The 23,168-nt window shown below is 35.1% G+C and overlaps 4 protein-coding genes across 4 annotated transcripts; all 4 read left to right on the forward strand.

The window, feature by feature from the left end:
* Nucleotides 1-1,081: 1,081 nt before the first annotated feature.
* Nucleotides 1,082-4,864, forward strand: LOC111800661 (putative L-gulonolactone oxidase 6). The gene is given in 4 exon segments (XM_087126019.1): nucleotides 1,082-1,857; nucleotides 2,766-3,032; nucleotides 3,851-3,952; nucleotides 4,026-4,864. Coding segments are annotated over 4 exon segments (1,767 nt in total). The 5' UTR covers nucleotides 1,082-1,178; the 3' UTR covers nucleotides 4,745-4,864.
* Nucleotides 4,865-7,852: 2,988 nt separating this feature from the next.
* LOC111800899 (mavicyanin) lies at nucleotides 7,853-8,788 on the forward strand. The gene is made up of 2 exons (XM_023684804.2): nucleotides 7,853-8,092; nucleotides 8,174-8,788. The coding sequence occupies exons 1-2, from the start codon at nucleotides 7,936-7,938 to the stop codon at nucleotides 8,542-8,544; spliced, it is 528 nt and encodes a 175-aa protein (XP_023540572.2). The 5' UTR covers nucleotides 7,853-7,935; the 3' UTR covers nucleotides 8,545-8,788.
* A 588-nt stretch (nucleotides 8,789-9,376) lies between these two features.
* LOC111801140 (protein mago nashi homolog) lies at nucleotides 9,377-14,033 on the forward strand. Its single transcript, XM_023685127.2, has 3 exons — nucleotides 9,377-9,729; nucleotides 13,352-13,528; nucleotides 13,681-14,033. Exons 1-3 carry the CDS (start codon nucleotides 9,508-9,510, stop codon nucleotides 13,738-13,740), a joined length of 459 nt encoding a protein of 152 aa, XP_023540895.1. The 5' UTR covers nucleotides 9,377-9,507; the 3' UTR covers nucleotides 13,741-14,033.
* Nucleotides 14,034-16,361: 2,328 nt separating this feature from the next.
* On the forward strand, nucleotides 16,362-17,801 carry DAD1 (alpha/beta-Hydrolases superfamily protein). Its single transcript, XM_023683669.2, has one exon. The coding sequence runs from the start codon at nucleotides 16,406-16,408 to the stop codon at nucleotides 17,627-17,629; it is 1,224 nt and encodes a 407-aa protein (XP_023539437.2). The 5' UTR covers nucleotides 16,362-16,405; the 3' UTR covers nucleotides 17,630-17,801.
* Nucleotides 17,802-23,168: the final 5,367 nt, after the last annotated feature.

Consider the following 23,168-nt stretch of genomic DNA (forward strand, 5'->3'; position numbering starts at 1 on the left):
TATTTCAAGTTTATATTATCCTACAAAAAAATTAAAGTTTTAGAAATTATGTTTAGGGTTATAATTTATTTTTGTTGATTTATTAGGATGTTTTACCTTTTTTTTTATAAAATATTATACTTATTCATTATTTTTTAAAAAATGAATATTTAAAAAGTATATAACACATGGGGAAGAATTGTGTATGAAACCTAATTCATGTAAATTCTGTAGGGAGAATTCTCGGTCCCCACACTGTATATTAGAGATGTCCATTTTATCTGCAGAGACTCGCTCCGAATGAACGAGGAGATTTTCAGTTTAGATGGAGAATGAGGGAGGGAGTGGGGAACATTTTTTTCCTGTTAGATATATAGGGTCGAGGACGTTCTCCAACCTTGCCCCGCCCAATTCTCCGTCTCACACACACACACATGCACACACGCACACACATTATAATATTTAAACTAAAGATAATGTTGTAATTTTTTTTTTACTGTTGTAATATTAAAAATTAAGTTGATAGAACCTTTTAAGATTTATTAGAATTATTTTAGATTATATTAAAAATAAAATTTTTAAAAGAAATGGTAAAAATTATGTAAGCTATAGTCCCACTACAAAAATATTCTTGTGATAGGGCCGTTCCTAGTCAGAAATATAATTTCCTATGTTCACCTCTTAAAATATATCTAGGCGGGAATAGAGGAAGGGGTCAAATTTATCCTGACGAGAGTAAAAGTAATAATAATGTTTATAATATACAGTAGCAGCAGGTAAGCAAAATAATACGAAAGGAAAAAGGAGGATATGAAATAACCTTAGTGGATGCATCGAATGAGGGTCAAGTGGTTGATATGAATTCAGTTACAACAAAAATAAAAATAAATGGGAAAAGTTTTACGGAGAAGGGAATGAAATGGTGACGATGATGGCTTCTGTAATCAAGTCACCTAAGTATATCTCGTATAAACATTCGACATAGATGTTAATAAATAAATAAATAAGAATACCATAATGAAACCAAGGTGGAGTAGGTTAGGATGTAGATTGATTGCACCACAAGTCATGCATCATTCATTTGTTATTTTGAATATTAGCCAACAAAAGCAATGCAATCATTCCTACAAAAATTACATTATTATATATAGAAGGGGTCGCCCACAACAACGCGGTCCACTGACTCTGAACTGACCACTATGCGGTCGTCTCATGCCTTCCGGTTCACTACCTTCATCTTGTTTCTAGTTCTTCTTGTGTCAGTGTCCGAGTCTACTCCGCCCGAGGACCCAATCAAATGCCGATCCCCAAACGCCAACTGCACCATTACAAATGCCTACGCCACCTTCCCAGATCGGGCCATCTGCCGGGTGGGAGAGGTGAAGTACCCAACCACAGAGGCGGAGGTGATCTCCGCAGTGGCGGAGGCCACGAGAGCCATGAGGAAAATTAAGGTGGGCACTCGATTTTACCACAGCATTCCGAAGCTGGCATGCCCAGATGGGGTTGATGGGGTGGTGATAAGCACCAAGTATTTGAACCGGGTTTTGAAGGTGGATGGGGAGGGTATGAGTATAACCGTGGAGGGTGGAGTGACGGTGAGGGAGATCATTGAGGTGGCTGCGGCGGGTGGGCTTGCGTTGCCGCATGCGCCTTATTGGTGGGGCCTCACAATTGGTGGGCTGCTGAGTACGGGGGCACATGGCAGCTCGTTGTGGGGCAAGGGGAGTGCTGTTCATGATTACGTTGTGGGTATTAAAATGGTCAGTCCTGGAGGAGCCCAAGATGGGTACGCCAAAGTTAGGAGGCTTGTTGATGGCGATCAACACCTCAACGCTGCCAAAGTTTCATTGGGAGTTCTTGGAATTATTTACACAGGTGATGATCCTCTTCTTCTTAGATCATCAAAAATTCCTTTTTAAATAAAATTATAGATTTTTCTCAATTAATTTATCATAAACTATTTTTTTTGTTCATTAATAATTACAAATTTATACGTCCCCTTAATTATTGTATTGATTGTATTGTAGTCTTAAACGGTAAGAAAAGTGAGGTGACTCATCAAATTCATAAAATAAAAAGTAAACGTCTCAAATAGACTAAACTTCAATTTCGAGTTATTTTTTTCGTGACATAATTGTTATAATTTTTTCAGTCCCGCAATTTATGTGCTAAAATACATATGGATTTGATAGAAAAGTGGATTTTTTTTTTTTTTTTTTTTTTTTTTTTTTTTTTTTTTTTTTTTTGAGAAGTCCGGAAATAAATACAAATTTTGGACTATAAATACTAAATTGCCCTTTAAAGACAAAATAGTTATAAATTTAAAATCTTTAAGATGAAAATGAAATTTAATTTTTAATAAGAGTACAGTAACTAAATTAGTTGATTTTACCAAAATATTTCTTATATTAACCCTTTAATATTTCACTTGTTAAAAGATATTAAATTAAATAAATTGAAATTTTTATTTAGGTTATATTAATAAAAAATCTCTTAATTTTAAATTTTATCTAAAAAAAATAGTGGAGGGTCTAAACTTAAAATATATATATATATATATATTTACCATTTAAAAATATTAAAAAATGTCAAATTTTTATTTAAAAAATACTAAAACTTTTAAAAGAGTTTAAAAATCACTTTGAATTTTTAAATTAAAAAAATTTCAATAGGACAAAAGAAAAAAAATTCAATAGCTATTATTGAAACTTTTGAAAATTAGTCATATTAATATTAATGGAAACAAAAAGTGCATATATTTGGCAATATTAAATGATGAGTAGTGATTGTGTAGGTCACTCTGAAATTGCAACCCATGTTCAAGCGATCCATCACCTATTTTGAAAGGGATGACACGGATTTGAACGATCAAGTGATTAGCTTTGGAAGAAGCTATGAGTTCGCAGACATGACTTGGTATCCAAGCCAGCGAAAAGTTGTGTATCGCAGAGACACCCGCGTTTCATCCAATACATCCGGCAATGGCTTGTATGATTTTATTCCATTTCGTCCTACACCTTCAGCTGCCTTGGCCATTGTTCGAGCCTCAGGTTAGTGTTCATCTACGTGTTATAAGTTCATGATATCATTTATTTTCGTTCATGACTCTCATTTATTTTGGTTCATCTCCCATGTTGATATATGAATCATCTTAATTAATTCATGTAATATGGATCTTCGTGTTATAATTTGTCATGAAAAATAGATTTATGCATCTTCTAGGCATGTATTGTCATTTATTTGGTTCATATTCATTTATTTGTTTCATGTTCTCATTTATTTGATTTATCTATCGTTTATTTGGTTCATGACATTTATTTGTTTCATGTTCTCATTTATTTGATTTATCTATCGTTTATTTGGTTCATGACTCTCTATCTATTTGGTTCATCCTCCATTTTAATACATGAATCATCTTAATTCATATATGAGCATTAATGTTTCTTTGTTTAGGGTTTATATAAAGGTTTGTCTATCATTGTTTTGAGGTTTGGAGTCAATGTCATTTTGTATTTAACTAAGACAATTAGGAGAAACTTTGTTGAGAGACTTTGTGTTGAGGATTGTTAGGACCGAGTCCCACATTGACTAATTCAGGGAATGATCATGTGTTTATAAGTAAGAATACTATCTCCATTGGTACGAGCTTATACTCAAAGTGGACAATATCATACAATTATAGAGAGTCGTTATTCCTAACACTTTGTAGTGTGAGAGATACACTTTGGTTACTACACGTAAATCTTTGTGTCTCTTGTTTATTTTCTGTTCTTGGGTGTGCAAGTGCGATCGATTTTGCAACACTACGAGCCCCTGACCCTTGTAGCTTAATTACCCACTTCAAATTTTGATATCTTGTTTTACATAGAGGAGTACCAAGAAGCAAGGCGTGATGCAGCTGGGAAGTGTCTTAGTGCAAAGATTATCACGTCACTTCTCTCACTATCAGCTTATGGATTAACCAACAATGGTAAGAACACATACTAAAAACCATTACAAAATTCAAAATTCTCTTAATTAACCGCATGCAATTATTTGAATAGGTATCACATTTCTCAAATATCCAGTCATCGGGTATAACAATCGGCTTCAATCCTCTGGATCTTGCCTAGACAGTGTCAAGGATCTTAGAATCACAGCATGTCCTTGGGATCCATCGATAAAAGGGGAGTTTTTCCACGAAATAGGTATCAGCATTGACTTAAAAGTGGTGAAAGGTTTCATAGAAGACGTGAGAAAGCTTGGTGAGTTAGAGCCCATGGCGTTTTGTGGCCTTGAGCTCTACAATGGCATATTGATGCGCTATGTCAAAGCCTCCACAGCCTACTTGGGGAAGGAAGAAGATGGCATCAACTTTGACTTCACATATTATAGGAGCAAAGACCCAATGAGTCCAAGGCTTTTTGAAGACGTGCTTGAAGAGGTGGAGCAAATGGCGTTGTTCAAATATGGAGGTAGTCCGCATTGGGGGAAGAACAGGAACATTGCATTTCTCAAAGCGATTGGGAAGTACAAAAATAGAGAAGGGTTTTTGAAGATTAAGAATGAATATGATCCGTATGGGCTGTTCTCAAATGAATGGACCAATCAAATTCTTGGAGTGGAAGGAACTGTGAGTAAAGATAAAGATGGGTGTGCCTTGGAAGGATTGTGTTTATGCTCTAAAGATAGTCATTGTGCCCCAAGTAAGGGCTACTTTTGTAGGGCTGGCAGGATTTATAAGGAAGGTAGAGTTTGTTCTTATTTAGGATTCAAACCTTAGCCAACTTTTCGTCGTAATTGTAATGTCGTTGTAACTTCAATATTTCTCCGTATTTGTTTGCCATTTCAAGCCTGACTATGTTGTGGACTGTTTTGACGTCATAAATATTTTCGGTGATCATTTGAACGATTGTCTTTTGGGAGCTATCTAGGCTATCGACATGCTCCTCTATCTAGGAAATAGAGCCTGTCAAGCTATCTCTAATCTAGACTTTCGTCGTAATCGATGATATATGAGTTATGATGATGTATGAGTTATGATGCTTGATGATGTGCGTAGTATATATATATTTCAATGAATGACGTATTTGAGTTTGATGCACTTTATGGAAATATGATGAGTATGATGATTGCGTGACGTTTACCTTAATATGATGATGTTTTCCATATTGAGCATGCTATATGATGATGAGTGTCATATTGCATAATGTCGTTAGATCGACATAGGATACAACTCCAAGAGCATGAAAGTGATATTAATATAAATATCCACGAGTATGTGTTACCTAGAGTAACAGAGATATGAGACTAGAGGGTTGTGTCAGAAGAGACATTATGATGGATTTAGAGAGACACCTCATGCATATTGTATGTTTATAACCATATGGCTACTTCCCCTAGAGATGATGAGTGCGGATGCGCATAGTATGATGATAAGTGCGGATGTGCACGAGCGCGAATGCGCACAGATGAGGGTGTTCATAAGACACATTACACTATGGGATTCTGTTGACCTCTAGACATCAGCTACAGATTAGCTTAACCAGAGGGTCCAAGGGGTGTGCAGGCACCCTGAAGATTCACACTCGCACGTGTGAATCGTGTGTAGGGAAGTACTACACATCCAATTTGTCCGAGACTGGAGGCCACCCTAAGATGATCAAAGATAGATCCCTAAATCATGATTGCATGTGTTTGCATTTGCATGGCCCCCTATAGTGGGGTCACTTACTAAGTATTCTTTGAAATACTCAGGCCACATCATTTTTCAGGTAAAGGCAAGACACACTTGTATGGAGGACGGCGGCATCGCGAGCAGAGACTGTGGCACGTGCTTAGGGTAGACTCATATTTAAATTCCTAGTCTTAAGTTGAATAAGTTGTTTTGCACTTCACTGTTTTAAATTATTTTATATATATTTTTTGTTTTCTCTAAGTTTTAGTACTTCGTATTTAAACACGTAAGACCATGAGTGTGTTTTCCAAGGAAGAAGTTGTTTTAAACGTTTTTCGAAGTTTACGTCATAAATGATGTTCATGTAAGAGTTATATTTTCACATTATAGATTAGCATGAGACATTAGTAGCGACTCTAAGTATGTGAAAATTTAGGGTCGTTATATTTTCTGTTTATAAAGAACATGAAATGGACAATTTAAGTGATTTCTAGTTGCTATGAGCACGTTAAATGACTGTGTTGCAATATTTTATGTATAACACGTGAAAGTTGTTTGAAAAGGATTTAGCACTTGGGGTTGGTTTTTTTTTTTTTTTTTTGGAATATATTAAAATTAAAATCTTATTGGATGTATGGAAAATTATCTTATAGCACATTCATTGTGTTATAAAGGGCACATTGAACACATAATTAACTGTGTTGAGATATTTTTTTTATAACATGTGTTAAAGTTGTTTGAAAACGACTTAACTAGAGAATACACTATATTGAGAGGGGAGAGAGCTAAGAAACTTAAGAAGAAAAGACTTGTGCTCGGATCTTTTTGTTTATAGCATGTGATCTTGTTTGAAAATGACTCGTTCTAGTAGACATCATATAACATGTGATTTTTGTATGTGAGAATTGCATTATATATTTTGTATACATGTTAGTAGGAGTGCATTGAACAAGTCATGGTTGAGACAATAGCAGACAATATCCGCTAATGATGCGCTTGAGCTGTTACAAATGGTATCAAAGTCAAACTCCAGGCAGTGTGTTAGGGAGGACGCTGAATCTACAACGGGGTGGATTATGAGATCACACATCAATTAGAGAGGGGAACAAAACATTCATTATAAGTGCATGGAAACCTCTCCCCAATATGATATGTTTTAAAATCGTGATACATAATGTACTGGATTTGAACTATTACATTTATACTTGAGCTAACATGTCATATGACAAAAAGTTTATATGTGCACACTCGTTTCAACACATTAATTTCATCTATGTTTCATCCCATTTACATTACTTTCACTATATTTCACATAAATTTTCATGTTCAATTTAGTTACTTAAACATTAAAGGACAACCTATATCATATTAAATTATTCAACAACGCGTGTTGCTATATCATAAACTAAAATATCTAACATTAATATTAACGATTTAATAACATTTCCAAGTATAAATATTCATTCATAAAACATATAAATATCATGTATGAGTTTAAATATAATCGATAAGTTCGACACCAACTACATCCATCCATTCCTACACTTCAAATTGAACTTCTCTATCTCTACCTAATCTCCCATACATATAATATAATTTATTGACCCAAAGCATAAACCAAACCAAACCAAACCAATCCCACATGGGTCAATAATAGCATTCTCTAAGCTAACTAACCCTTCCATTATCATGTGTTAGGTGGGAGGCATTAGAATATGAAGCATCGTAGATCATTCTAGACGTCTACTTATTCTTATCTCCTAAATAAATCAATATTGGCCCTCTTAATTTAACAAAAGTTAGCAGCCACTGAGTTATTATTGGATATAATATCCATATGGTCGCCGCCAGGGACATTATGTCCTGCTCAAATGGCAAATGCATTAGGTGGAATAGTAAGGAAAATACAACCAAGAACAGTCCATGTCAAATCATGACACTTTCTGTTATTCTTTCTTTTTTAATTACAGACTTTATTGACTTTACCCAGAAGCAGAGGAAAAAGAATTTTGAAAAATTTTAAGCTTTATTCTGTTGGATGATGGAAGTCCCACATCGACTAATTTAGGGAATGATCATGGGTTTATAAGTGAGGAATACTAACTCCATTGGTATGAGGCCTTTTGGGGAAACCAAAGCAAAGCCATGAGAGCTTATGCTCAAAGTGGACAATATCATACCACTGTGGAGAGTCGTGTTCGTCTAACACATTCTATATAAACACTCGATATCAGCGTCGTCGTTGTTTCAAAGCCCTGTTTGTCTCTGTTTCTGTAACGTCGAAGTAGGCTGTGAAAATGGTGATGAAAGTGGCGGTTGTTTTTGTTTTTCTTGTCGCTGTGCGTGCGGTTTATGGTGCTGATATCGTTGTTGGTGGCGATTCTGGGTGGAGTCAGGGGTTTGATTATGATACCTGGGCTGCAGGGCAAGCTTTTAAAGTTGGAGACTCGTTGGGTAATTGTTTGAATTATGAATAGAATGGAATTTGTGGCGTAATTCGATTTGGGTTTTGTTTAATTTGTGTAAAAATTGCAGTGTTCAATTATGGTGGGAGTCACTCTGTGGCGGAGGTGAATGAGGCAAGCTACAAGGCGTGTTCGTCGACCTCGGTGATTAGATCTCACACTGGCGGAAGCACGTCGATTCCTCTGTCTGCGACAGGGCCAAGGTACTTCCTCTGTCCGACACTGGGTCACTGTTCCAGCGGCATGAAGCTTCAGATCAATGTTGTGGCTGCCAACGCCACCCCAACCCCACCCGGCACCACCCCACTGGGCAACACCCCACCGGCTAACACCCCCCCGTCGTCTCCATCTCCAAGCGCAGGCTCCTCTGCTTTTATTAGTCTCAGCCAGTTGATCTTTGGGGGTTCCATTGCCTGCTTCGCCGCCCTGTTTGTTCTATGAGCGTGAGCGGCTTGGGAAGATGCAGTGCTTGGCTTTCTTTCTATATTTGATTAAATAATTTGTGATCCCCGTTAGTTTTTGTTATCTATTTGGTTGGATTCATGTTGCTTATATTCACCCAAGAGTTCCATAAGAACACACCAAATCACCCCACATATGGTGTAAAAGAGGTGTTCCTGTTATGATCTCTTTTCTTCCCGTGTTTCATATTCTCATATAAATTAAACTTTTATATTATATTTCATTCTTTCTGTTAAAACCAGCTAAAATCTCACTCAAACTTACCAATTATCTTATACCAACATAAAAGCAAACATTTTTATGAGAGGTGTCTACGCGTTTAGTTGGGTTAAATTGAAAAAATGTTTCGAACAAACTCACAATTTTAAGTTGGTTGGATGGGTGACCTGAAAAATTCGGAACAGTTTTCATAACCCAACCCATCCCACTAATCCTATACCCACCCATTTGAGTTGAGTTGGGTTGGGTTAGGTTGTCAGATTATATTTTTAAAAATTATATTAGAAAAATCATATTGTAAGTCATAACCCATTAGTAACATTGGTTACAAACGTTAAAAGTTTAATTATTTTAAAACTAGGTTAGAGTAGGGTTGGTTTGAGTACTAACCCTATTTCAAGTTAACGGTATTGATTAGGTTGATCTGACAAAAAAAAAAAAAAAAAAAAAAAATCCAATTTTTTTTAATTATAAAAATAAATAAATAAATAAAACTCCTAGTTTTTATTGTCGGCATGCGGTCCAGTTACTAAATATAAACTCTTGGAAGAAAAAAGCCCAGTAATGCGTAGATGGGTTGATGGGCCGACCGAAGTCAAAGACAACTTAGGGGCTCATCCCGATCGACTTCTTCAAATCGTGAGGTTGAGCTCTTCACGTCTCCAGAATTTTTAGTCGCAGAGCCGGCGGGAGAGGAAGGAAGAACGGTGCAAGGCGAGTGCAATGTCGGGCGAGGATTTGGAGAATGGAGAGTTTTACTTGAGATATTATGTGGGGCATAAAGGCAAATTTGGACACGAATTCTTGGAGTTCGAATTCCGACCCGATGGCAAGCTTCGCTATGCTAACAATTCCAACTACAAGAACGACACCATGATTCGCAAGGAAGTCTACCTCACCCCTGCTGTCCTCCGGGAGTGCCGTCGAATCATCTCCGACAGCGAGGTCAGGATCTTACTGTCCATGTTCTTTCCTTCTATCTCTCTAGGGTTTCCTCTTGCATCGCCGTTTTCTGTCTTTTTTTTCTTTTCTTTTCTTTTTATTTATTTATTTTTTCGATTCTTCAATTGGGTTTTGTTACTGTTTTCTCGTTTACCTTCGAAATACATTTCCTTATCCCTGGGATTTTTGTTATAAAAAAAATCATCCCTTCAAGAAAACGTTTAAATGGTTTGCTGGACTTTTGAAAATATTCAACCTGGATAGCTGCATCTGTATTTTTCTTATATAATGTGGATGTGTAGGGTTTTTGTTCCTTGATGTACCACTTCATTGATCTGATTCGGAATGATGGAAAATCAAATTCGAGTTGTATGTTTTATTTAGGAATTCCTGATTTGTTCTAAAATATGGCACCTTCATGCTTTGGATCATAACATTTTTGGAATGATATTCTGCTAAAAATACATATTTTAGATGTTCATTAGGAGTGGCTTCAATGGTAGTTTTCAAGGAGGAAGTCCGTATCTGAACAGGAACAAATTCACGCGTGATGGTGGAATTCACCTGTTCTATTCTATGTTATATATTGTAACTGCTCTTCGAAGCTATTACTATAATTTTTAATTGAAAACAAAACTTGCATGAAGTATAGTCTGATTAGTACTTGACCAAATAACTCCGGCTTGCCATTTGAATGGTGATGACCCCAAAGAAGATGAGTAAGACCTCTGTCAGTATTATTGTTTTGGAATGTTGAATTGATTAAGAAGTATTCTCAACACTTGTCTGCGAGGGAACTGTGAATAAGTAAAGTGGAGTTTTGACAAAGAGAGCATCAACTAAGCTAGGGGGTAAAAAGTAGTTTGGCAACCTTCTTCTTCTTCTTCTTCTTCTTTTATTTTTCATTTTTTATTATTTTTCAAAGTTGTTGTAGTGTAGATACTTACTGGTTCTGTGCAAGCACCCGAAGTGAAAACCTTACCCTTTTAGGACCTTTTGCTTTCCAGATAGCTTTGACTACTTTAGCATCAAGGGGGGAAATCCACCTCTATAGCCTGCCCAGTGCTATCTGAAGCTGACATTTTAGAGACAGAATGTTGGTTGACGGCAACCTCTTGGAGACAGAATGTTACCATTTAATAGTCTCAAAGTCATTGGGGTTTAGAATAGTCTCATAGTCATTGGGGTTTAGAATGGTCTTATTGTCATTGTGGTTTAGAATAGTCTCATGGTCGTTTGGTTTTCTTCTGAACCTAGGATTCTAAGGTCAGCATTCCTCTGATCATCGTAGATTACTAAAGAACCCATTGCAATCAACAACTTCACTCCAACTCTTGGGGAAATAGGAGATAAGTATCCTCCCAAAAAAAGATTCTATCGTCTTTACCATCAATACATTTATCCATTTTTTAACCTGTAAAGAACATTTATCTATTGAGGGACAAGATCTTCTAGAGCTTGAAGCACTTACAGGACGGTTTGTGAGGCAACCTCTTGGAGATAAATCGACAGTGATACCCACTCAATAGTCTCAAAGTCATTGGTTTAGAATACTCTCAAGTCATTTGGTTTTCTTCTAAACCTAGGATTCTAAGGTCAGCATTTCTCAGATCAACATAGATTAATAAAGAAGCCATTGCAATCAGCAACTTCACTCCAACTTCTAGGGAAATATCATGGAGCTAAGGAACCTCCCGAAAAATGATTCTATTGTCTTTATCATCAAAAAAATTATCCATTTTTTGCACCTATAATGAACGTTTAGAAATTGCGGGCCAAGGGCTTCTAGAGCTTGAAGCACTTACAGGTCGCACCATCCAACCACTGGGGTACTTGGTGCATTTCCTAATTATGATTTTCCTCCATGGTACATATCAACTAGGGCAAATTATTCTTTGTATTGCTTCAAATACTATTCACTGAATCCTCACCTTTTTCTTGTTACTCTTTTCACCCAATTTTCATTTAAGGCAAAGAGATAATCCCAATTTAAAAGGTTGCTGCCACCATCATGTTGAGTTCCTTTTCATCAGAAATTTCAAATCAAGATTTCCTTTCTTTTGAACACCTTTGGAAAAATTTAAAAAATTAGATAGTGTAGTATATTGGACAGCAGACAACACAACATTTGCAAGGCAAGTCTACCACAATTATACAGTATGAAGCTTCTTTAATTAGAATGGCAGCTACTTTCTTTCACTGGTTTCCTAAGTTGATATTTCCAGGTCAATCTTTTGTTGCTGCATCTCCATGTTTGGGTTGATTTTGCACGAGTTTCTTATTGATTTTAAGATGGATAATGATTAATTTTTCTAAGTTAACCTTAGTGCCGAACAGAAAGTTAAACTTAATGAGATTGTTGAGCATGGTAGCATTGTTGCTTGAAAACGGAGCATGTCATTCACAAGTCAAAGATAAATGATGTGAACAATGTCATTACCAACAAAAAATCTTTAGAGGCTATTATCTTGGGAGTCTTTGTCAAGTGAACTATTTAAAGTATCCACCTCTTACGCAAAGAGGAAGGAAAAGGGGTCACCTTACTTGAGATGTCTTGAAACTTTAATTTAAAACCTCCCAACTTTCCATTACAAAAGATCAGAAAGGTCCTGGAATGCCATTAGAACATTCTCTTTGATGTTGCTTCAAGATGTCTTCAAGATTCCACTTCAGTAGCCATCCTGGCTGGAAAATTTTCAAGGCCAAAACTATTAAGTGCAGTTTTGCTTCCTTCCTCAAAAAAGCCATGGCACTCAAAAAAAAAAAAAAAAAAAAAAAAAAGAACAAAAGTGCTCCAAAGCTGAGAGAGATAGCCTTTGCTCATTATCATCGAGCATTGGGACAGTTAATTAAATAAGATTTTAAATAGGAGAGATTACTAAAAATAGTTGATTGTGACGATCATTGATTTGTAGCCTATATTTTTCAAAATTAAAAGGCATAGGTTCCCATTTCAAATTTCTTGTTTTCAACAGATTGGAAACAATCCACAGTGATGTGAGGCAATCATTTAAATCTTGAAAGATGAAATTCGTTATTCCAATATTCTATTTGGGGTTAATGAATAATCAATTGATCTATGTTGTTTGACCAAGTGAAATCTCCACTTGACGAAGGTTGATCAATCAAAGAAAGGTCATCGATAAACCTATTGAATCTAAGCCTCTAAGCCTATTTTGTAGGTAATTTTTCCATTTGAAAATCTCTTGTTCTCCATCTAGTAATAATGAAGTCACGACCAATGCACTACATCTTGCACTGTAGTTAGCAAGAGCCTCGAGATCATCTCAAAAGAATTTTACCTCATTACATTTGTTTAAAAAATTTCTGGTGTCCTCATAGATCTGATCTATTATCCCCCTGTTTGGTGCCATACTGAAGAGGATGAGATTATTTTACCATTTGGATTTTGAACTTCAATTATTTTATTCCTCACTTTCTGAATAAAATGGCACATTCCCGATACGTTTGAGATGTGATTTCTTTGTTACTCTCGTATTTCCTTTCTTGTTGATGTATTTGATGAAGAATGTTTTGAGATATAGTCTGCTTATCACTTGCCTCTAAATGCTTCATTTTTATCGTGTTTTGAACTTAATCACCTCTCTATATTGCCTGCGTTCAGATTATGAAGGAAGACGATAATAATTGGCCAGAACCAGATCGAGTTGGACGACAGGAGCTTGAGATTGTGATGGGAAATGAACACATCTCCTTCACCACGTCTAAGATTGGATCTCTTGTTGATGTGCAGAGCAGCAAGGATCCTGAAGGTTTGCGGATATTCTATTATCTTGTTCAGGTAAGGCTTAATTTCGATGTAGATTACTTTTACATGGAAGCTTTTTATCTGCCCCTTTGGCCGTCTTTGTCTCTAGACTCTTGAATACTATATTGAATCCTTTATACTCAACATTGTCCAGCTTAATCATACTTGTGTTTCTGTGGCTGTAGGATCTGAAATGCTTTGTATTTTCTCTTATTTCACTCCACTTCAAGATCAAACCAATTTAAAGAAGTGCCAAAACTCCTACTGTGCAATATGAAGAACATGTACTTCTCCCAACGGTGAAATCCTTTTTTTTTTTTTTTTTTTTTTTCTGGCTTTTTGGCTTTTGAGAATTCTTTTCTGCATAACAGAAGCCGGGTGGTGTTGAATGGTTTGTGTTTGATTTCTTAAAAATGCGCAGAATTTTGGAGATTTATAATGTGTTATTTTTTAGTGCCATCTTCTGGACTTGGTGTATGATGATATGATGATCTGTGTCGACATTGATCTTTTATATTGAATTTTGTTGGGGATGTGTGTTGTGGCATATTCAGATATTATTTCTTAAAACTGGGAACAGTTCAATTAAATGGATGGTGTTTGACTGGAAATCAAAGGAACCCAGCTCGCTCTCCTTGTTGTATAAAGAATCATGTGATTATTCCATCAGGGTATTGCTTTCTTGATTCGGTTTGTGCTTGAACATAAATATGGATCATCCTGTTCTTCTGTATCACATCCGAATCAGTCAGTATTGTACTATTGAATTAATTAATTAAGGAAAACTGGGAAAGGAACAAATTAAAAAGAATATGGAAACTTGAGCTAAATTGAATTAATTAAAAAGAAAAGTACAAGAGTAGCCCAGCGATGGGTCATTTAATGGATGCATTTTCAAATTGGTTGAAGGCTTGTCAAATAGCCCCTGGTATATGTACGGCGTATCTGTATCTAATAGTACAATAGGTACACTATATAGGTAGGGTTAAATGTCTCCAACTGTTCCTACAAAACCTCTAACCCTCCCCATGTTTCCTCCCAACAACCTCAACCCAATATGGTTTCTATTTCTCTCATATATGTGTATGTACGAGCTCACCAGAGGGTTCGTATGTGGGTATGTGTAGAAAATTACTATACATCCGGTTCTACCCGAAATCGAAGCTTAGACCAAGGTCGTTGAATGATGTTTAATGATAGGTCCAAACACAACTACATATGATTGCATTTCCTGACTCTAGTGGTGGGGCCAACTACTAAGTATGTCTTAAAATACTCAAGCCACGTGTTGACTTTTTAGGTAAAGCAAGACACCTCTACATGGATAACAATGTCGCGGTGATAGCAACCTGACCGCGACCTGAAACTAGGGTAGTGGCATTCATGTTCTTTGTAGCTCTTGGGTTAGATCAGGGTAATACTTTATTTTTCTTTATTTTATCTAAGACTCACATAATTTGTTTTCCAGTGTACTATTTTAGTGATTGTGTTATGAGCATATAAATTCATGACATTGCATCATACACACATGTCATGATTATAACCGATGGATACCTAATACATATTATACATTCACGTGCATTAGGATACTTCATAAAACGGTCGTAACGAAACAGTTGAAAGCAGATTAAAAACGATGCATAGGCACATGTTAAAAATAGGTAGTTTAGGGTTCGGGAGTGAATGACACACGCCAAACCACGTGAAGTGCACGAGGAGAAAAGAGTGTAATGTTGGAGATAATTCCAAAATGATTGTGTAGAGAGTGTTCGATTAAGAGGAGAGAGAAGGGCGTGGAGTGTTAGGAGCCATGGAAATTACTTATTTTCGAAGCGCACGACATGAGAGGCAATGAAGAATCTTTTGTAAAATTTTGCAAAAAGGGAAATTTCATCTATTTCATGCATTTGTTGCTATTAATATTTGAAATGCAACTTTTTTTAACACTCCATGCGTTGTTTATTTAGAACATCAAAACTTTCCCCATTTACCCATTGGGCTTTTAGTTTTAGTTTGTGTGCTCTGTCACAACCAATATAACATAAACACTAATAACAACAGTAATGAAGAACTAAAGCATTTTAGAATTGGATAAACCAAGTTGAAGAAGAACATGTGAAAAACATAACCCCCATTGCCTAATCCTATCTCCCTCTCCAACATCCTCGTATATAACCAATCCCTGTTACTCGTATCACTGATTTTGTTTACGATGGTTTAATTAATTACAATGGGTATCAAAGTGGGGATGTTTGTAGACGTCTTTTAGTGTCTCATATCTAAAACTTCCTAAATATTCAAGCAAAATAATGCGTATTAACATGAATTGGTGGAGCAAATTAAAAGGGAGGAAACAGGAAACGAAGCTCAATACTAAATCCGTTGCCAATCATTGAAGCTTCATTGAACTATGAACAAACAAAAATTGAATTGAAATAAGTAGTCATTCGCTTTACGTATTTCGTTGCTCATGATTTGTGTGCTACCCATATTTGCCTTCTTAGCTTTTATGTAGATATCTATTGCTGATCTTTTTAGAGGTGGAGAATATCTATCTATCTATCTAAAATTCGATTCCTATCCTCTTGTTTTTACGATTTAGTTTGTAGTTTGTATGAACGTTAATGAAAATTAGATTTAGGGTGGGGAATTCATATTATTAGAGTCAAACACTCGGGGTCGGGGTTGAGTAGATGTGGACTACACCCAGTCCTGTTTTTGTACCCATACTATACGTAAACCGCGAGGTTGTCACTGCTGCAGTTTATGCGGTTAACTCCAGCCACCAAAGTGTAACAAAGTAGGGGGGTCAGAGGGTATTGCTTTCCACGCATCATTCTTTTACACTTCCCTATATATACCCCTACCATTTCTCTCACCTTCTTTAGCTTCAAACGTTGTTTAAAGAACATGGGGCTTTGTGGTATCAGGGCGCCTCAAAATCCCACGCTTTCGATTCCTCATCATTTCCATAACAACACCCATATGAGGAAACCTATGTGCACTGCCATTTCAGCTGCGGTGTCCTCGCCTTGTGTTAAGTTGAAGCTAGGCAAGCGGTGGAGGGAGTATCAAGGGCTTCATAATTGGGAGGGATTGCTTGACCCTCTTGATGAGAATCTCCGTAATGAGATTCTTCGTTATGGGCAGTTTGTGGATGCGGCTTACAAGTCATTCGATTTCGACCCTTCTTCCCCTTCCTATGCTACTTGTCTATACCCCAAGGCCTCATTGCTTGACCGCTCTGGCCTTCCTGCCACTGGCTACCGTGTGTCTAAACATTTGAGGGCTACCTCTGGAATTCGCCTCCCCGGGTGGGTCCATAAGGCTCCCTCTGTAGCTACTAACTCTAGCTGGATTGGGTATGTGGCTGTTTGTCAGGACAAGCAGGAAATCTCCCGGCTTGGACGGCGGGATGTTGTCATTGCTTTTAGAGGCACTGCTACTTGCTTGGAGTGGCTTGAGAATGTCAGAGCCACACTCACTAAACTTCCCAGTACTGGGTGTGGACCCCACATGGCAGTTGAAAGTGGGTTCCTTAGTCTTTACACTTCCGAGACGGATTCGTGTCCAAGCTTGCGCCAAATGGTACGTGACGAAATATCCCGGCTGCTACAATCATATGGAGACCAACCTCTTAGCTTAACCATTACAGGACATAGCTTGGGTGCCGCACTTGCAACGCTGGCCGCTTATGATATAAAAGAGTACTTCAAACGAGCGCCTATGGTCACCGTGATGTCGTTTGGTGGACCGCGCGTGGGGAATACTACCTTTAGGAAGCGAGTGGAGAAGCAAGGGACGAAGGTGTTGCGCATTGTGAATTCGGATGATGTCATCACTAAAATGCCTGGGTTTGTTGTGAAGGAGGAGGAGGAGGAGGGAGGGAATGCGGTGGCATCGAAATTGAAGGGTGCCGGAGTGCCACGGTGGATTCAGAAATGCGTGGAGGATACGCAGTGGGCGTACTCTGATGTAGGACGAGAGCTGCGGCTGAGTAGCCGAGACTCGCCACACCTTACGGGGATTAACGCCGCCACGTGTCATGATTTGAACACGTACCTTCACTTGGTTGATGGATTTGTTAGTTCCAGCTGTCCATTCAGAGCAACGGCTCGCAGAATACTCCGATGAGGAAATTAATTTTATTACCAAACCCACCACCCGGCTCCGCTCACAAACTGTACAAATCATATCCATAGGATCTGACTACGTGGCACAACCTGTACATTTCCTAACACTAATTAACCCATATTCATCTCTTCTCTCTGCTCACCTGTACCATTTCACCGCCCACATTTTCACAGCTGGGACAGTGAATTTTCATTTTTTTTTCTTTTTTTCCTTCAAATAAAAGAAAATAAATTAACATCTCTAAGATTTTACCCTTCCAAATCTGCATTTTTATTTATTATAATTAGAGATGTCTATAGATCGAGATGAAAACCTTTCCATCATCGTTCTAGATATTTATTTTTATTAATATTCACTTGAAATGGAAGTGAGAATTTTTTCTTTTATATATATATATATATTTTTTTATTTTTTAATATCATTTTTATTAAATAAAAAAAAGAAATAATGATTGATTGAAAGGGTAGTTGAAAAAACATTAGTATTAGGAATATATATATATATATATTAATTATTATTAATATTATAGCGAATGAGGAGAAGAGAGAGAGAAGGAAAAGGCGAGGGTTGTATTTTTGCTAGAGAACGTGACGTATGGAAGTAAAGTTTTAATTAATGACTAAAATGTCCCTTCCTTTATGATTTGAGATTTGAGACCGACCGTAAATATTGAAAAATAAAAATCGAAAATATTGGACCACCGACCCCGTTCGGTCAGGGACGCTCAACATGTAGTTCCCACGTGCGCCTTCCAATTCCCACTTCCCAAACTGCCCCTGCTCTCTGCCGTCCACACCTACTCTCCCCATAATCCTTTTTTTTTTTTTTTTTCTTTTTCTTTCAAACTTAGTTTACTTCCCACAATTTCTCTTATTTTCTTTTTTAATATTAAAATTAATTATTTTAAATTATTTTTATTCCACATAAAAATTTATAAATGGAAGTCTAATAAAGACTTATATATAAGAAATTAACAATAAAATTAATTACTTTTTGTATAGCATAAAAATAAAATAAAAATAAAAATAAGTTAAAAAAATACTAAAATAATATTTTGTCATTGAAATATTGAATGTTGACGTTTGAATCAATAATGGTTGAACCGTGGAGGCATGCGTGCACAAATTTATGTTATTTAATTTAGAAAAAAAAAATATATATAAATTTTAAAATTAATAATAAGTTCGAGTTGATTTTGTCTATTAAGATAAGTTTATAATAAAATCTAGACGGTACAAATTGAATTGAATTAATCGATTTTTTTTAATAGGAAGTCAAGATAATATCTTTTTGAATTTGATGATGCTAATCTAATTGATTAAACTAATTAATTTCCTCTTCTCATGTGGTTCGCTCGAGATTTTGATTATTTTTTCACCACAAAATTATAGATTGCTAATTAATTTAAGAGTCTTTTCTTACCACTCGCTTATTCAAACTATTACCCATAAAAATATTAATATATTAGACATGGGGCTACACTAACACTAATCTTTTTTTTCTTTTATTCTCTCTTTTCATATAATATTCACAAACACGATGCCAATGCTGTACCAACTATATCGAAGAGTTTCATATTTCAAAAAGAAAGAGACATATTCGTTGTGATTGAGGACAACTATAGTTAGACTTCTTTTGATTTTCCTAGCCGACCGAACCGTCACTTTCGATGGCTTTGTTTTAAAATTCGTAATTAATTTTACTATATTTGGATACAATATAATATATCAATATTAGGAAAAAAAAGTTATGAGAGAGTTGGGATAAAAATAATAATAATAATAATAAATTAACAAAATTAAATTGAAATTAGGCCCATAATAGCCATTTATTTAATAAGTGGCCGTTCTTTAAGCATGTTTTGGTAAATGGTAGGTTGTGGGAGCTGAGTAGTGTTGTAATACTCATCAAAATATCTCTATACCTAAAATTATTGGTTCGAAGGTCACCACTTATTTGAACGAGATAATACTTAAATTTAGTCCGACATAACCGATTTACTATTTCATGGATATCCGTCTAATATATATAATATCATATAATATAAATATGTTACCGAAGTAAAAGCTTATGTGGTAAATTATCCTTCTTATTAATTTTTATATTTTCATAAAAAGAGTTATTTTTATAAATATTTATTTAAAATAGTGTTTCTCTCTTATTGAGAGCGATAATAACGTTGTACCAACTATATTGAAAAAATTATATTTTGAAGAGAGAGACATGTTCTTAATTGAATTTTTGTTTTATTTATTTTTTGGAAATTCAGGATGGTAAATAAAAAAGAAATAAAATGGAAAGAATGAATATAATTGTAAGAGAGTTAGGTGAAAAAAGGTTGGGGGGGAAAAAGTAATAAGAAGAAATTTAAGGATTTAAATTGAAATTAGGAAAGAAAGTGAAGGACAGGTGGAGATCGTGGCTCCTAGATTACGGCGCCTTTTAGATTTGGACTCTAATGATCAATATTAACAAAGTCAACTTAAAAAGATTTATTCCCATTCAAATTGAAATTAGTATCCTTAAAATCTTACAAAAATTAAATTAATAAAAAATTTCTCTACAAACCCTTCTTTTATTCATTTAATATTCATGGTGCTAAAGAAATAGTGTTAAGGATATTTAGTAATAAATTATAGTTTACCATATATATTATATTTCATATTTTATTATAAGTCCTTGTAATTTATTTCATTATAAATAATGGTGGATTAATCAAACATTCTTAAATAGAAGTTTTACCTAAGCAAAATTGGTAGAATATGACTGATATCCTCAATCTATCAATACAATCAATGGGAGATTCTAGTTAGTTGGTGCTGGTGGCCTTCTTCCGGACGGTTTAGAAATATGGATTTGTGGGTATACTTGCAGAATAGCTTTCTCTACGAGCCTACAAACTTAGTTTTGGTTTAGTTTCCAACTAAGGTTCAAGGAGTTCTTTTTCTTAGGATTGAGCGAACGGTCTCATATGTTAGACGAACACGACTCTCCACAATGGTATGATATTGTCCACTTTGAGCATAAGCTCTCATGGCTTTGCTTTGGGTTTCCCCAAAAGGCCTCACACCAATGGAGTTAGTATTCCTCACTTATAAACCCATGATCATTCCCTAAATTAGTCGACGTGGGACTTCCATCATCCAACATCATAGTCCTCCATCTGTAGCTCACAGAAGCACGTACTTATATGAAATGTGTACGAAATCCGCTACATTTGTTGGTCAGAGGTAAAGTAGGGTAAAAAAAAAAAAAAAAAAAAAAAAAAAAAAAAAAAAAAAAAAAAAAAAAATGGTATTTGACAAAAGGGTTTGAATAATGATTTGGAAATGAATGAGGTTGTGGCAAATTGGTGAATTCGTTTTTGTGATTTTCAAGTGTATCCCTTGTCTTTTTCAATCCAATATCTCACTCCTTTCTATTCAAATCAAATCTTCTTTTTCAACATTACCGTCACTCTCTTTTATATTCTTAAAAACTCTTTTTTATCTTAAAATTATCCCTAAATTTTTATTTTAATTAAAATAATATATTTTGATTGATGTTTAAAATTATAATTTTAACATTAAGATAGCATTACTCTAAATATATGCATGGTAAGAATATTTTTTTTTAACTTTTTAAACAATTTTTTTTTAAAGTTATAAAAAAAAGTATTAAAAAAGAATTTTAAAAAAAAAAAAAATTAACAAATATATTTTAAATTTTTTATTTTTAAATATTAAAGAATATTATTGAAAGTGAAAATTTGAGAAATATTATTATTAATTAAACGTAAAGAAAATACAAAGAGAGAGAGAAAAAAAAAAGAAGAAATAATTGATGATTTGAGTTGAGAGAAACTGACGGCGCCGTTTTAGGTTGTAGTGAAGATGCGGGACGAGGGACGTGGTCCTTTGGTTGGCTAGATTTGTAGCACCTGGACCAGCACCCAAAAACCCCTAATTATATATAAATATAATAATATAATAATAATAATAATATAATTATATATTCAATCAAAATTCAACCTTTCTAAACCGACTAAATAATCTCCATTTTCAACTTCAACCCCCACCGTCCATCTTTATTATTATATTATTATTGTTTTTAATTTTCATTTCTTTGCATAATTACTTCTCTTTCCTATTTCAATTTCTTTTTTCTTTTTCCTTTTCTTTTGTGTTCTATTATCCCCTAATTTTGTTTTTAATTGTGGGTAACTTTTCGTCTTCAAAATTTTTAATAATATTTTTAAACGAAAGATGTCTTTACCATTATTATGAATGATTAAGTAAGTGACTGTGATTAAAGTAGTTGAGAGTTGAGTACAAATACAGTTATGTATTTTTGCTAGGGAGTGGTGTCCCATATTTATACTGTTTTTTTTTTTAATACATGTGATGTACCTTCGGGACAAATAGATCTTTGTATGATGGGATATGTGCCCACTTCGTTTAGTACTTGGTCGTTGTGGTTGGATCAATGCGCCAGTTTACTAGATGATTTGGGGGTGTGTGCAACAACAGTGACGTCAATGTAATGACGACTCTATCATTCTCAACTTATGAAAGGTCGTTTGCTTGCTTGTCAGGCCATCTACTGGGGATCAATCCATAAATCGATCCATAAATTTTGCTATTTGATTTACATGAGCGAATGTAATAGTCATAGTCTGACCTCTCTAGGCAGAAGAAGAGTTGTTGCTTAAAAAAAAACAAGTGAAAAATAGTTTTAAAAGAGTATGAATTAAAAAAATCCCATAAAAATTATATTTAATAAATAGTGAACAAAAGTTTAGAACCAAGAAGTCCATAAATTTCGTAAAAAAATATCTTTTCTTAACACATTAAAACATAGTAGAAAATTAAGACAGAGGTCTAACAGACTTCCATAGCCACCCAACTCTCTCCGGTCATCGCCTGATAGAAAGAAAGAATAGCATAAGTGAGTAATAAATATACTCAGTAAGTAGCTCACTTATAAATTTATAATTAAACATCGTAATCTGCACTCACAGCATAAGTCTAATTAGTCAACAATGAAGTGTGCTTGATTTCCAATCTTAGTTACATACTACAGGCATGACTCATTGAATTATCTAAGCTGTATTCAACCCTAAAAAATTAGGGCATTTGTTAGGTATTCTTAACTCATTTGACCTTACGTAATCACGCTCCTTCCTTATTCATTCTTTTATTAAGCTTTTAGGATAGTTTAGATATTTGGTTATCGTAGTTCGTTCGTATTAACTCTATATAACCACTCTGACCTGAGTAGCTCTCTTAGAGCTCATTTGACAGACCTGGTTGAAGCTTATTCGCCATACCACATGGAAGAATTATGGAGGTTGTCGTGTTGGGAATAAATAATGTTTCACTCGTGCATTGTATTATTTCTTCCTCTACTTATTTATTTGTATCGACTCCTTTTCAATTTTTACTTTTTCTTTTTTTTTTTTTTTTTTTTTTTTTTTTTTTTTTTTTTTTTGTGGTTGTTTTTTATATATGATTTTTTCCAATTATATTTGTTTATTATTATTTGTCTTTCTTTTATCTTT

The sequence above is a fragment of the Cucurbita pepo genome, chromosome 8, assembly GCF_057944985.1.
Source record: "Cucurbita pepo subsp. pepo isolate OVF chromosome 8, ASM5794498v1, whole genome shotgun sequence".
Lineage (NCBI taxonomy): Eukaryota > Viridiplantae > Streptophyta > Magnoliopsida > Cucurbitales > Cucurbitaceae > Cucurbita > Cucurbita pepo.

Excerpts from the sequence above, each read along its gene's own strand:
- LOC111800899 (XM_023684804.2), top strand. The coding sequence starts at position 7,936 with ATGGTGATGAAAGTGGCGGTTGTTTTTGTTTTTCTTGTCGCTGTGCGT. Across the intron at positions 8,093-8,173 it reads TAAAGTTGGAGACTCGTTGG|TGTTCAATTATGGTGGGAGT; the intron begins GTAATTGTTTGA and ends TAAAAATTGCAG.
- LOC111801140 (XM_023685127.2), top strand. The coding sequence starts at position 9,508 with ATGTCGGGCGAGGATTTGGAGAATGGAGAGTTTTACTTGAGATATTAT. Across the intron at positions 9,730-13,351 it reads GAATCATCTCCGACAGCGAG|ATTATGAAGGAAGACGATAA; the intron begins GTCAGGATCTTA and ends GCCTGCGTTCAG. Across the intron at positions 13,529-13,680 it reads TATTCTATTATCTTGTTCAG|GATCTGAAATGCTTTGTATT; the intron begins GTAAGGCTTAAT and ends CTGTGGCTGTAG.
- DAD1 (XM_023683669.2), top strand. The coding sequence starts at position 16,406 with ATGGGGCTTTGTGGTATCAGGGCGCCTCAAAATCCCACGCTTTCGATT.